The 13319-nt window shown below is 40.9% G+C and overlaps 1 protein-coding gene across 2 annotated transcripts; it reads left to right on the top strand.

Annotated features, from left to right (window-relative positions):
• On the top strand, nt 1–10361 carry OCIAD2 (OCIA domain containing 2). Of its 2 annotated transcripts, none has more exons than XM_068680307.1 (7): nt 1–157; nt 2398–2491; nt 3337–3390; nt 5428–5475; nt 6197–6293; nt 7353–7440; nt 9529–10361. In XM_068680307.1, exons 1-6 carry the CDS (start codon nt 98–100, stop codon nt 7432–7434), a joined length of 435 nt encoding a protein of 144 aa, XP_068536408.1. In that variant the 5' UTR covers nt 1–97; the 3' UTR covers nt 7435–7440; nt 9529–10361. The 2 variants fall into 2 exon arrangements, with proteins under 2 accessions (XP_068536408.1, XP_068536409.1); XM_068680308.1 differs by lacking the exon at nt 1–157 and adding an exon at nt 2146–2295.
• The last annotated feature ends 2958 nt before the right edge of the window (nt 10362–13319 follow it).

Raw genomic sequence — 13319 nt, 5'->3', positions numbered from 1 at the left:
TTCTGATCTTTGTACCTAGGAGAAAGAGAGGTAGCCAGGTATAAAATACATCATTTCTGCTGACTAAGGTCAGCAGCAAAGGACAAGGAGAAAGACGATGTCTGCCGAAACACCCAAAGAGGAAAACCAGACACCTCCACCTGTGCAAGTTGGATGGGTAAGCTGTGTTTCCTCCCTTTTCTTCTTGATGCTATTGCTAGGGAATAAGTGGGAGTTTGCTTTGTTCATTCTCACTGAAGAGAGAAACAGAGATCCTTGACCTTAAGCGTGTAGATGAAGAGAAGAAGGGGCTATGTGTGTGTGTGCTACCTCCTTATTCACTGGTCAGAAGACAAGGCATTTTTGAGTCTTAAGCCTGTGGTAGCGGTCTCATTATTTATGCTACGTGAATTACATCAGTTACAAACTGTCAGAGCCTTGGTGTCTGAGTATTCATTCAGTATAATCTGTCCCCGTGTCGAGGTGTGTGTGTGTGTGTATGTGTATATTCAGAGCACGAACCTGCCCTAGTGCTTTACAGAAGCTGAGAGATCCCTTCAGCTGGAGAAGTCAGCTACCCATGGGGGTTCAGACTTTACCATAAGCATGTAGTGGGGATTCCTTTTTCCCAAAATGAATTTAAAAGTGCTGTGACCTTGCTGCTAATCAGTCGCCGTCAGAGAGCAGCAGAAGTGGGCTGCTCTGTGAGGAAAGGTGACCTGGGAGCCCCAGGTGGCAGCAAGGCAGGCAGGGGTTGCGACCTCGTGTGCAAGGAGTACAATCCCACAGTACCCAAAAAAGAGGAGCACGGTAGGTCCAGTGATATTAACCAGGGTCAGACAACACTGATTGATTGATGGGCAAGTCCATAGGAATAAGGCAGGTGTGAGGGTAAAGCAGGAGGTCAAGTTAGCAAGGCAAGGTAAGATCCTCATGGCAAACAGCCAGGTAGAGGCATACCTACAGCACAGTTACGGCAAGGGCATGACCTTAAACTCAGTTCCTGAGGCAAGAGGTGGAGACCTGGGGTACAGCTTCTTGCAGCTCTTTTCTCCCAGCTTACCTGTTTTCACAGAAATCTAATTCAGTGGTGTACAACCACGCCATATGAGAGCTGACTTTGAGCCCCAGCTAACAGCCTGGCAGGGTGTGTATTGGGGCAGAAAGGTTGCAAAGCCTGTTGCTGATCTCAAGGCTCCGGCACTCATTACCTTATCTTTCATTTAACCTGTTTGGATTTTATTGTATTTGCTGTGACCTTTCTGCGAAATCAGTTTGAAGTCAGTGCTCTGGGGTTTATGCAAGCAGCACTGCTGTTAACTTCAGTGGGAGCAGTGCTTGAAAAAGGATCAAGATTATTAATTAGCTAAAATGTGAAATGGGTGGCTGCAGCTAATAAATGCATTTTCTTGTTATGTTTACAAAATTATGGGCCAGTTGGGCATAAAATGAGTCAGTGTCCTGTAGTAGCCCAATGTGCTCTTTTTCCCAAGCTACCACTTGTTCTTTGAAATATAAGTTTTTGCTTTCAGTAATAGGTACATTTGTAGGTGGTGCGGTCTTACAGAAAAATGCTAACATTGCAGCTAATTTTACCTGGTAATGGCTACAGAGATTCTGGAACAAGAATTTGGGAGTAAGGACTGTCCTGTATATTTCAGATGTCCAGTAATGATACCATAAGTGCTAACAGTGATAACCAAGTCATCTCTTAAAGAAAGAAAAATAATCTACTGATAATCACATCTCAATACTCAGGACAGCAGAATGAAAGAGAGAATACTGACACTTTTTCTTCAATTAATATAAAAAGGGGGAAAAGAGCCATCCATCAAACTAAAACCAAACCTGTTGGCAAGCTAATTAGTACAAAGGTGGAGCCGGTATAGTTGACTTCAGTTAATGTCAAAAATATGTTTAATCTGCTCAGAGAGAAAGTCAGGCTAGTCAGGGGAATCTGACAGAGCTCGTGCTGATCCTGTTCTGAATACCTGCAAAATCTACTCTTGCTGAACTTGAACTGACTTCAGAACTGGGCAGAATTTTGTTTTTAGAAACTACCACACTGACTTTACTTCCTGTAAGTTCTTTCTCAGAAAGCTGTTTTAGCTCATGAGAATAAAATGGCCAACAGAAATAAAGCAACATACTTCTGGGGTAAGTAGCAACTGAGCTATTTTGGGCAAGTGTAGGTCAACAGGATGAACAGTTTTAACCTGTGTAGTTCTTTCTGTGACTGTATCAGGTTGTAAAGCATTAAATCACACCGCTATCAACAAAACAAGGAGTTTGGCTTGTTTGGATGGTTCTTGCATGGTATTTTATTCACGCGTTAAATTATTTGTCTTCTTTAATGGATTTATTTTTTTCTTCCCATGAGGTTAAATTCAGTAAGCTAACTCTGCTTTATCCTTTCAGCCAATGTTCTATTGTCCCAGCTCACAAGTTCACAGTGATGGAGAGATTGCAAAGATCCGCAAAGAATGCAAAAAGGAAAGTTTCTGGTACAGAGGTGAGTGATCCGAGCTTTTTCTTAACACAACAGTAATGATTTCTTGATTTAGCTGTGCAAAATTGGCTGCAAAATGCTGTGACACTTATTGCAGTACATTATTTTTAAAATTGAATATTATTGGGGGCTAACTCTGCCACCTTAGTCTAAGCTGAGGAATACTTCAGTATAAAATTATTAGAGTATTTGTGTAATAATTGTAGGTAAAGGTGGCTGAATTAAACTCTTTTTTAATATGAACTTTAACAATCATAGAGGTAGCATTATTCATAAAGTCAGTAATTAAAACAATAGGATTTTTTAACTTTTTGCGTACTTATGTGTGCATTTGAATGAAAGGAAGGCATGGCTACATGGCTTGGGCTTGTGAAATTCTTTAGTGCTAGGACATCTAAAAAAATAAATATTTGGTGTTTTAGTGACTTTTAAGCTCACCACATCAATTTGTATCTAGATTATACATTTTTTTTAAGAAGGTTGAAACGTATTTCAGCATTTAACTGGAGCTGCTGTCATTACTTGTGTTGCAGTATGGAGGGGAGTTACTAAGATTACAGAAGCTAATATTTAGTACATACGTGTAATGTGTTAGCTCCGGATGTCACAGCATGCCTAAGGTCTGGCAATGTGTGAGCGCATCCTTGCTTTGAAGAGCTAGTAATCTGAACAAGCAGGAGCTGTAAGGAATTAAGATAATACAATGTATAAGTTTTTAGAAGATAAGTAATGTGTTCAACATTTTAATCATATAAAACATGGATTTAACATATTAAAGTTATATATTTAGCAAATAAGTAACAATTTTTGGCTGATACCAGATACATTCCTTCTTTTTATTTTTACAGCTCTTCCTTTGTCTCTTGGGAGCATGCTTGTCACCCAGGGACTAGTCTCGAAAGGTAAGTAGAAAAAAATACACGATGGGCCTAAGTTATGAAGTTGAGAATCTGGAATTCCAACTGAAATACAAATTTCCCCAGCGCCTGCTGTTTTTCAAGATCAATATTCCTCTCACTCATCATGGTTGTTATAATTATTTGTTCATTCTGTATGCATTGCCACATTCATTCTTTTGAAAGAACATAACTGGAAAGAGAGTTCATGAATTAAAAGACTGGCAGCTAGATTCTGTCACCATGATCACGTGTACTTGGGTAGAGGCTTCCCTGAGGCTGCTTGTGGGGCAGGAGATTGTACAACCTGAGCAGGGGCATCCAAATCTGGTGCTGTAACTCTGTTTGAATAATGCTGGCAGTCATTTTACAGTGACCACACAGCAATATGAATACAGCTTTGGTGCAAAGGGACGAGGAATGCTGCCAAAGCGAGGAGACAGAGGGATCTTTATAGGGGTGGCCTGCAATCTGCAGGCCAACACAAAAGAAAATTGTATTCTGTTTATGTGGTGGGTGAGCCTGCTTCTACACATTGCACCTTGAGTTCCCCTTCTGGGGATCAGGACTAATAACAAGATCGAGGATAGTGTTTCGGGTGAAGGGCATCCACCCTGAAGACTGCTTTGATGAGTATATCCCACAGGAGAAAATAAGTTGGTCCTTCAGCCTGTGTCGGCAGCTGGTTACAGCAACAGCAGATGGGAGGAGAGAGAAATCACAGGGGCTGAAGGAAGGAGACAAGAATGCAGGGGCTCCAAGGGACAGGTGGAGGAGCAAATGGAGGAGATGGAAATGGCTCAGCCTTTTCTCACTGTGTGTGGCTGTAAGTCCCTTGCTTTTATCCAGCCACTATGGCCATGCTTCCTGCCTCAACTCACTCAATTCTAAACTGAGACGGTCAAGAGGACCAGAGTGGGGAACCTGAAAGCTGTGCTAGACCATAAGGGGCTAACACGGATTGCCTGAGGCATCCTTGACCTGTGAGCTTGTAGGCAGATGGGGAGGGAAAGGGCAAGGGTAAGTGTGTGAGGGAAGGCAAGGGATTGCATACATGTAGCTGAAAAGGTTGAGCAGTGATGGGAAGGGCGTGGAGTTGTCACAGTAGCCGGCATGCTCTGGCACTGGATCATCTTTGCAGTTTTTCTCCATTTTACCTGGATATTTCCAGGCTCATTCCAGGCTGAATGCTCCTCTGTATAACTGCTGCTCTCAGACGATTGCAGCACATTGGCTCTAGAAGAAGCTAGAGCTTCCTTCAGAGCCTCATTAACACTGTCTGAATGCATGTAGCAGCAAACGCCGAGTTTGCTTCCTTTCTCCTTGCCATGGCAATCTTGCTGCATGGAGCTCCCCTCCACAGCATGGTGCTCCCGTGCCAGACACACACTGTCAGACACATACTGGCTCCAGTTCCTGGTGCTAACTGGGGAGAGCTGGATTTTGGTGGAAAAACCTAAAAACAATCTTTTAGTCTTATTACTTGTTCATCACACTGTATTCTCTTAAAGGCCAGTTTGTTAGTAGGATCTCTCCCCTCCAATGGAGGCAGATAGGTATCTGTGGTACAGTTTACCCTAGTCTGATCAATAGCATCAGGAGACAATCGCAGAGGAGTTTGGGACTGCTCCTCTCAGCATAAGGAGCAGGACCCTAAGTAAGAGACCTGAGATCACTATTAAATATAAGGTTGGTTTGTGCTGAAACATGAGCCATCATCTCCTCCTGCAGTGCTGCAGGTGTCGCCACTGGGAGCCATGCTGCTTTCATATCGATTCACACTCCAAACCACTGCCTGAAATCAGTCCTGCAAATTCCAGATATGTTTTTCCTCCTGTGATTTAGGACTGCACCAAAACAGATGCACTAAGAACTAGTGGAATGCAAAATGTCCTGGTGTTCCTAAATCTAAGTGGATTTTATATTTTTTTGTACATTCTTCACCTGCAGAACTGAAAAAGTTTGTATGAAAAGTACCATCTTTGATATTGAAGGCTGGTGAATTTCTCAATTGAATAAGCATTCTATTTTCTTTTCTTGTAGGCATTTTGTCAGCAAACCCAAAACTTGGAGCATTACCTAAGATGGCAAGTAAGTTGGACCTAATTCTAAAATAAGGAAAGATTATTTACAGGCGATGTGCAGACCCCAGATGCATCTCGCTGAATCTCTTCTCAAACTCTTCCTTTTTGGAAATTATGAGATGTTACCAGAGTGATATGGGAAACCAGAATTCTGTTGAGTTTAAACATAAATATATATGAAATAAATATATATGAAATAAGATTTTTGTAATGAAAACATACTCAGTGTTAGCTAATATTTACTTAACCTATCCTCTCAATTTGGTAAAAACTCACAGCACCTTTGTTTTATAAATATATAATCACCCGTGCTTAGCAGATCACATAGTTTACGATATCAAGGAACCACTGTACTCTGCTATAGAATATAGTATGTTCCTTTCCATATGTTCATTTGATATATCCTGTCTAGTTTATGACTGTGTTGACAAAATAAAAAAAAGCACAGAGACCGTACAAGACAGTAATGTGACTTTTAAATGGCAAGAAATGGAGCTGATTCCTTTTACAGAGGAAGTTCAATGGAAAATTGAGGATGTTGAAGTGATATTTTTATTCTAAAAATAATATCCTATTATTTTGAAATAACCTCTGTATAACTTTATATATGCTTGTAACATTCTTGGAGAAAACATGCTACATACACTTCATCATAGGATTAAACTGTAGCTACTTGTGGACTCTTGATGTAAACTTGTGCATTAATGTTTTGTTATCTGCTTTTGTAGTTGCTGGTGTCTTAGGCTTTGGCATAGGAAAGATGTCATACATAGGAGAATGCCAAAAAAAGTTCCAGAAAAGTGGTTATGGTCCGAAAAAGAAAAGGTTTGTATTTATTTAAATCATTATTCCTAGATCAAAATAGTCTAAAAATAGTAAAGATGATGCAGCAAAACTATGAATGTAAATGCTGTGGTCAGGTCATGAGGTATTACTTCTCTTATGTTCTTAGACTACATGTGACAGTATTAGGAGCCACTAAATATTCTTTGGAAAATGCAAATTACACTCAATGTAATATCTGTTACTAGGAAAACCTTGATTTAGATCAAATAATTGTACTTTTGAAATGTGATGGTACAACAGTTACCAGTTCTTGTTTCACTTAACATTGTTCCTCACAAAGTGTCACACAATCTTCTACGATATCACCTGGGCCTTTGAATCTTCCTTGGTACCATACATCAGGCCAACTATACTGCAGATTATTTTTTTTTTACACTATTCTCATACTTTAACAACAAGTTCAACCTTAACACACATTTCAACTTCCTTTACTTTGTCTGAGCATACACTGTCATGTCAAATCATGAAGAGCACCGACTGCAAAGGCATTTTTTCCTCCTTGCAACCCTGTGTCCTAGATGTCAATGCTTGCCACCTGTCAGCTCCATGCTTTAGTCATTGTTTTCTAAACTCGATGTAAAGTACTCTTTCCTGTCAAATCGCACTTTGACTTTCCTTCTAACCTCCTCCTTCAGCTGCCAGTACTGCTTTTCATTCCCAGAATGGTTTCTCATATGCATCTTTCACACATAAAACACACTTCCAAAACTCCTTGTCACTCCTCTATAACAAAACCTTTGCTCCTAGCTCTGGTTGGTCACTATGGCTAGGTGCAATGACAAGGACCATCTTTTCCTGCTTAGACATTCCTGTTATATTTTGGTGATTGCTGGAAATGGTAGTTAAGAATAATAATTAATGGGGTGGCACTGGTAGAGACATGTAGATGTAATCTTCAGTTTATGTGAATTAAATTACAACAAGTGGAGAACACAGGCAAGGTTACTTTTTCAAGAACATTTATCAGTATGCTATATGGTTGTATTAGAAGAAATCCAGCCAAATTCTTGAGTGCTTTATTTGCTTTCTATATTGTAGGCATTGTCATCATGTTTGCAAAGAATGTGAAGCAAAACTGAAATCAAAGGAGAAAGAAGGCTCAACTCCTTCAGGATCTTAGTCCCAGGTAGGCATCCTTGACATTTAAAATAAGTTTTCATTTTATTTTCCATGCTGAGTTTATTCTTCATGCTGTGCATTATCCAAGGAAATATTATCTAGCCATGGTTAGATTTTTTTTTCTACTTACATAGATTTTTTTTTTGCTTTACATACCTTTCATGTTAATTTTAAACACCTAATTTCTGAAGAATTTCTCATTTTTCTGTAACTGTCTTAATAAGAGTACTGTGTATTTACCTAATTGGAATTCAGTTTTATTGGCTATTTGTATGAAAACAAATGTAACTCCTTTCTATTTCTAACTTTTTAACTTAAGAATCAAATAATTATGGCTAATGTTGGTATTTTAAAATACATTGAGATACTGAGATACTTCTAAAAGCAGACATGTTTGTGGGTGGATTTGTTTATTTTTTATTTTTTTTTTAACCCCCCCCCCCTGCATCCAGTACTATGGTTTTGTCAGAGCCTTAGTGAGGGCACTACAAAAGCAGTGCTATCCTGGGAGGACATGGGGGTGAGAAATGAACGAACAACCTCTCAGCGTGGTGGGGGAGATGACCCATGTGATGTTTTCTCCCCAGAAAGGGGAAAGGCCCCTTTGAGAAAAAGGAGGGATTACAGCCTGGAAAGCAGGAGAGTGTTTAAATGCACTTTCACTCTTTGTCTATGAAAAACAGGCGTGCAGCTGGGCTTTCTAAAAGCATTTTCACACGTTCTGCTTGTGGTAATCTGGCCTACATTTCTCACAGGCAGGAGAATGTGTGAAAGTGTTTGCAAATAGCTTGGCTGCAGGGAAGAGAGGGAGCAGAGGGCCTGTTTGAAATCCTGCCATGTGAGTTTCTTACGGCTCTAAGTGTAGCTCAGAACAGAAGTCTGATGTGGAAGTGATTGGATTAAGTCTCTTTGGCCTGTATTACATAGGAATTTAGACAAGGATGTCTATAATGGTCCCTTTCTTGCTCTGAAGTGCACTGCTGCAGACAGTCCTTAAGGAGTATCCTCGCAGAACCTGCTTACCTGCCCAGAAGCAGAGATTTTAATGGCTGTTTCAACAGCAAGAGTTGTTACAAAGGAAGCCGTTAGAATAAATTCACTATTTTCATCAACCTTGCCACTGCTTGAACGTTTTATGTCCAGAGCTGCAAGGGCTCAGCAGCTGTCAGAAAAGACACTTCAGCTCAGGCTCACCTCATAGGATTGCTGCCAAATCAGGCAGTGCATCTCTTGTGGAGATCTCGGAGCGATGTGGCCAGCCAGATCAGCTTCCTGCTTTAGCTAAAAATCAAGTCCTTGAGGAAAGGGAGGGAAAAGAAAAAGAAAAACAAAGCCAGAAAACCTTTCTGAGGGGTAACTTGCTGATACCAGCACGAAGAAGGGAGAGAGCCAGACATAGCTAACTGTGGTGGAATGACACCCAAAATCCACTAGCAGTCATGAGCTTCATTATGCCCTTGCACTACTGTACTGCCTTTGCAGATTTTCTCTCAAATTAATATTTCCTTACATAGGCCAATATTCTTACCCATTTAAAATAAAGGCCCCAAGGCATATTCAGTTGAGGATGAACACTTACTACCTGAGTATTGAATTGATGGCTACGGTGGGATTTGACTCCAGTATTTGTCAGGGCTGGATCTTGCTGAACCTAAAGTCCAAACACAAGAGACCTTTACTTTCTCAGCCTTTTCCCTTTTTCAGATTTCCTGAAAGTGTTGTACACCTTCTGGTGTGTAAGTACCAATTAGCTTTTAAACGAATTCCAAATTGTCTCAAATACAAAAGAATCTTGCAGCTGTATGAAGGGAAGAATGCAGGACACCACAGGTGCCTCCATGTTCTTCCCAAAATAGGTCCTGGGATTTCTGTTGCGTGACCATGCTAAGCACACATCCCAAGCTTTGGCATTGCTAGGAAGATCACCCAGTTAAAATTGTGCTCATGCTGCTGAGTCCAAGGGCAATTTCTGTTATCCTCAGGGACTTTGCAGAATTCTCAGAGCAATCACCAAGAAGCTGCACATTCCTCATTGCAAATAAGGTGCCGCTCAGCTTAATGATTTAAATGATGTGTCCTTTTGTCCAATTTACAGGTCTGGTGAAGATGACAAAAATTCTATGGATCAGCCTCTTCTTTCAAGTCTTTATTTTGTAGAGAAGACATAATGCATAATTTTAGTTTCTTGTAAATCACCTTAATTGAAGTAGCTGCATAATCTTAACATGGTTCTGTCCATAGTAAATACCCATTTCTTGTAATGTATTTTTTTAGATTTTCCTCTCTGTTCTCAGCATGTTTTTTTTTGTTTTGGTTTGTTTCCCCCCCCTTTCCCCCCTTCGGTGCAGTTTAGCACTTTGTGCTGAAATAGTAGAGAAAGAAACCTGAGGGTAGGTTCTGTATACAAACAGCAGGACATACAAAATTTCATGCTGTATCTCAGCAAATCAAGAGCAGACACTTCCTCAAACAACAACAACAACAACAAAAAAACATAAAATGGTGTTGCCTTGAAAACCAAAAGCACAGCTTCTGAAAGGCTGCCTTCACGGTCAGTCAGTAAAGCCTGTCTTCTGTGGTTTTGGTTGGTGAGTTTTTGTTCTATGCTGTGCCTACAGCTTGTATCCCCTCTTGAACTACCTGAACACAAAAAGACTCCGCAAGCAGGAAGCGTAGAATGTAAAAGAAGAAAGTAACTATTAACTGGTTACAACAAGCAAAAGGTATTCCAGATTTAACAAGCTATTAGACTAAATGCTCACCACCTTGATAAGGCCGGGCTCTCAGAGGTTGTTCCTGTGGTCACCGTTACCTCCTGGGGGCTAGTGGATGGGTGAAGACAGCTTTGCTGCTTAATGGTTGCTCTAAATATAACTTTGTTCAGGTTCCCTATTACTTTCCTGTAATAAATTTACTGTTATACAAAAATGGATGTTTTTTCTTTCTTAAATTTATTTCCATACTTTGCAAGAGTCACTGCTCTGATGAGCTAATTGTGTTAATTTAGGTTCATGACTTACTGTGGTACTGTTACGAAAAAGGGCCCTTTGTGAATCTAAGCTGCATTAGCACTAAATTTGTGCATATCAAAGGAAAAATGAGCGCAGTTTATGGGCAAACTGTTCTTTAGAAGGTGTTTAAAAGCATTTTTCTGTACTTCAGGGGATTTATGGCCAAATAATTCTTTAAGCCTGTCAAGTGTCAAGCTCCACATAATACTCCTTGGTTTGGGAATTAACAGGGCTGTATGTTTTGGTAAGGCTAGTATTTAATTTTGTTAAAATACAATTTCTCCTGTGTTGCTTGACCAACAAATCTAGTCGAGTGTGAAGCCAGGCAACAAGCCTTTGTAATGAGATTGTAGTCATGTTGCAATATTTCTTAAGCATAACTTCAAAATTTTTAAATAGCATAAAGTGTAAGGCAACTGACTCCCGTAAAAGCACCAGCTATAAAAGGATGAGGAAGACTCACAACATACTGTGTACTCTGTTAATTAGATAAAACTGGGGCCAACTGGCTTTCTTGGTGCTGTGCCTCACATGTGTTAAGCATTGTTTATATAGTGCTAAAACTTTTTGTCATATTTTCTTGTCCTAGTAAATGATATACATTCCCTTTTGGCAGGAAGATGCTACAAAAAGAGTAAAAAAAATCCAGTGAACGTACACAGCTTCCTACTAGACACTAGACCTGCTGGCCCAGGCCAAGGGGATGTGTGAAGATGCAGCTAGCTCGGGTACCGCTCTGGTACCACCCAGAGTGATGCTAATTTGGGAGAACAAGTTTTCACAGCAGGACACTAACACCTTACAAAGCTATTAATGTGTTTTGGAAAGAGTGGACATGTGGACAAAGGGATCCACTCCATCCTGTGCATCTGCTTAGTAGTTTGTTTTGTTTTGAGAAGGATTCCAATGAATTAGCTTCTGAAGAAATAAATGGGAAAATTCTCAAGGACAGTTTAAAATCTAGAAGGTCTGAGACGGCTTCTGGTCAACGCACTGACAGAGAATCTGCCAAAGGAAACATGACCGCATTTATTGATGACAAAATGACAGAAGAGCTTAAAAAAAAACCCTCAGTACTAAGAGACTGAGTAATAAGCCTCATTGTCAGCAGCAGCACATGAGAAAAAATGTTAATTGCATCATATGGCTGGTTTTAAATTGCTCTGACATTCTCAGTATGGAGACTGGGGAGTCATGTTGCATGGTTTTCTGAGACAGCAAATTGGTGGTCTAGGACAGCCAAAAGGCCAACAGAACATTAAAAATTCCTAGGAAAACGCAGACTTGTAATACACAGTGTGCCCTCATCGTGAACATTGTGGTGCTTCCGCTCAAAAAGTGCACAACAGAGCTGAGAGACAGAAAAGGGAACGGGGAAAAATGATCAGAAAATGGTAGAAAATGGTTTCTTCTCATGAAATTCAGTAAATAACTCTCCAGGTATTTATAAAACAAGCCAAGCTTAGGAATATGGCATCTCCATCAGCGAAGATGAATAGGGAAGGAGTAATTGCTGTTTTCATAAAATGACCACCAGTCAGCACTCAGTAAAATCTGATTTAAACTGAAAGAAGCACCTCTTTACACAGCTCAATTCTGTTACTGCCACAGGACGTGGTGAAAACAAACAAAAAGGCTCTGAAAAGCTCCATCGCCCCAGAGAACTGGTGGCTGTGAAACATCTGGATTTGCATGCTCCAGGTGCAGCTGTTGTCTCAGGAAGCTCTTATGCTCTGATCACTGGAGGATAGGATGGCACACTAGTGCAGGATCTCTTTTTAGCCAAGGTGGGAGACAGCAGGACCAGTACAGTGGTTCTAATGTTCTTACAGCTCTTGGAAAAAACAAGCTGAGAGTGTTGCCAAATGAAACAAAACACGCAGTTAATGCTTGAAGTGAAGACTGAAGCACCTGCATGTGCAGAGAACACAAGATCAGAGACTCCTGAGGAAAGCCATATTGTAATGAAAGGGATTTATATGTGGTTCTTTTCTTTGCTTACTAAGGGTAAAACAGCATTACCACAGGAGCAGAGGTTTTTCCTGTCAACTCTGACATGCAGATTGTCTGAGAACAATGGCATGTTCAAAGCAAATGCCAGAAAAAAAACAAAAACAAAAACAACACTTACCTGAAGTTTTAAGTGTTACTTCTCACGTGAGTGTCTTTTGATCATTCATCAGCAGTGCTGTGCTGGTTAGTCACATCAGCAAGCTCAGGGATTTCAGAGCAAGAAGCAGCTTTAATACTTCCTCCTAGGGGCATACTTAAAGCCTGCCCTCTCCTCACTCCAGCTGTAGGCTGAGATCTCTGATGACTGCAGTGGACATGCCCAAGCTTATCTCCTGCACGTGTAAGACTTAAAATAAAAATCCGAAACCTTAGCCAGCAGCAAATGCTTGCCACTTAATCTCCCCCAGCCTACTGCTTAGCTCCGTGAATCAAGTAGATCATCCTAGCCTCGGAAGCTGCCCTGGGTTAGGCACAAAGCCTGCCCTTGTCTGCCGTGGGGTTTCCTTCCAGGCTGCCCGGCAGGTGACTGCTGGTGGCCCTGCCAGCTGCCCCGCCAGCCTTCCTGTTCCCCTTGTCCATTATCCCCAGCTTGTCACTGCACAGAACTCACAGGGGCTGCGGGGCTCCTCCTCGTGCACTTGTTGCTCCTGCAGCCTTCACACTTGGTGACAGCCGTGCATCGTCTAGCAGGTAGAGGCTAAGGGGGCAAATGTGAACGTGAGACCTTCATAAAATGTAAGGGGATGAAAAAATGGACTTAGCTCTTCAGCATAGCCATATACACTGATTGCATGACACTATATACCAGCAGAAATGTTTTCTATGTAGCGCTGTATATTTCTATGATTTAGATGTTGTTAAT

This window comes from Anas acuta, chromosome 4 (assembly GCF_963932015.1).
Source record: "Anas acuta chromosome 4, bAnaAcu1.1, whole genome shotgun sequence".
Taxonomy (NCBI): domain Eukaryota; kingdom Metazoa; phylum Chordata; class Aves; order Anseriformes; family Anatidae; genus Anas; species Anas acuta.
The sequence above is the reverse complement of the archived record's forward strand: the minus strand, read 5'-3'. Positions and strand labels throughout refer to the sequence as shown.

Excerpts from the sequence above, each read along its gene's own strand:
- OCIAD2 (XM_068680307.1), top strand. The coding sequence starts at position 98 with ATGTCTGCCGAAACACCCAAAGAGGAAAACCAGACACCTCCACCTGTG. Across the intron at positions 158-2,397 it reads CACCTGTGCAAGTTGGATGG|CCAATGTTCTATTGTCCCAG; the intron begins GTAAGCTGTGTT and ends TTATCCTTTCAG. Across the intron at positions 3,391-5,427 it reads CCAGGGACTAGTCTCGAAAG|GCATTTTGTCAGCAAACCCA; the intron begins GTAAGTAGAAAA and ends CTTTTCTTGTAG.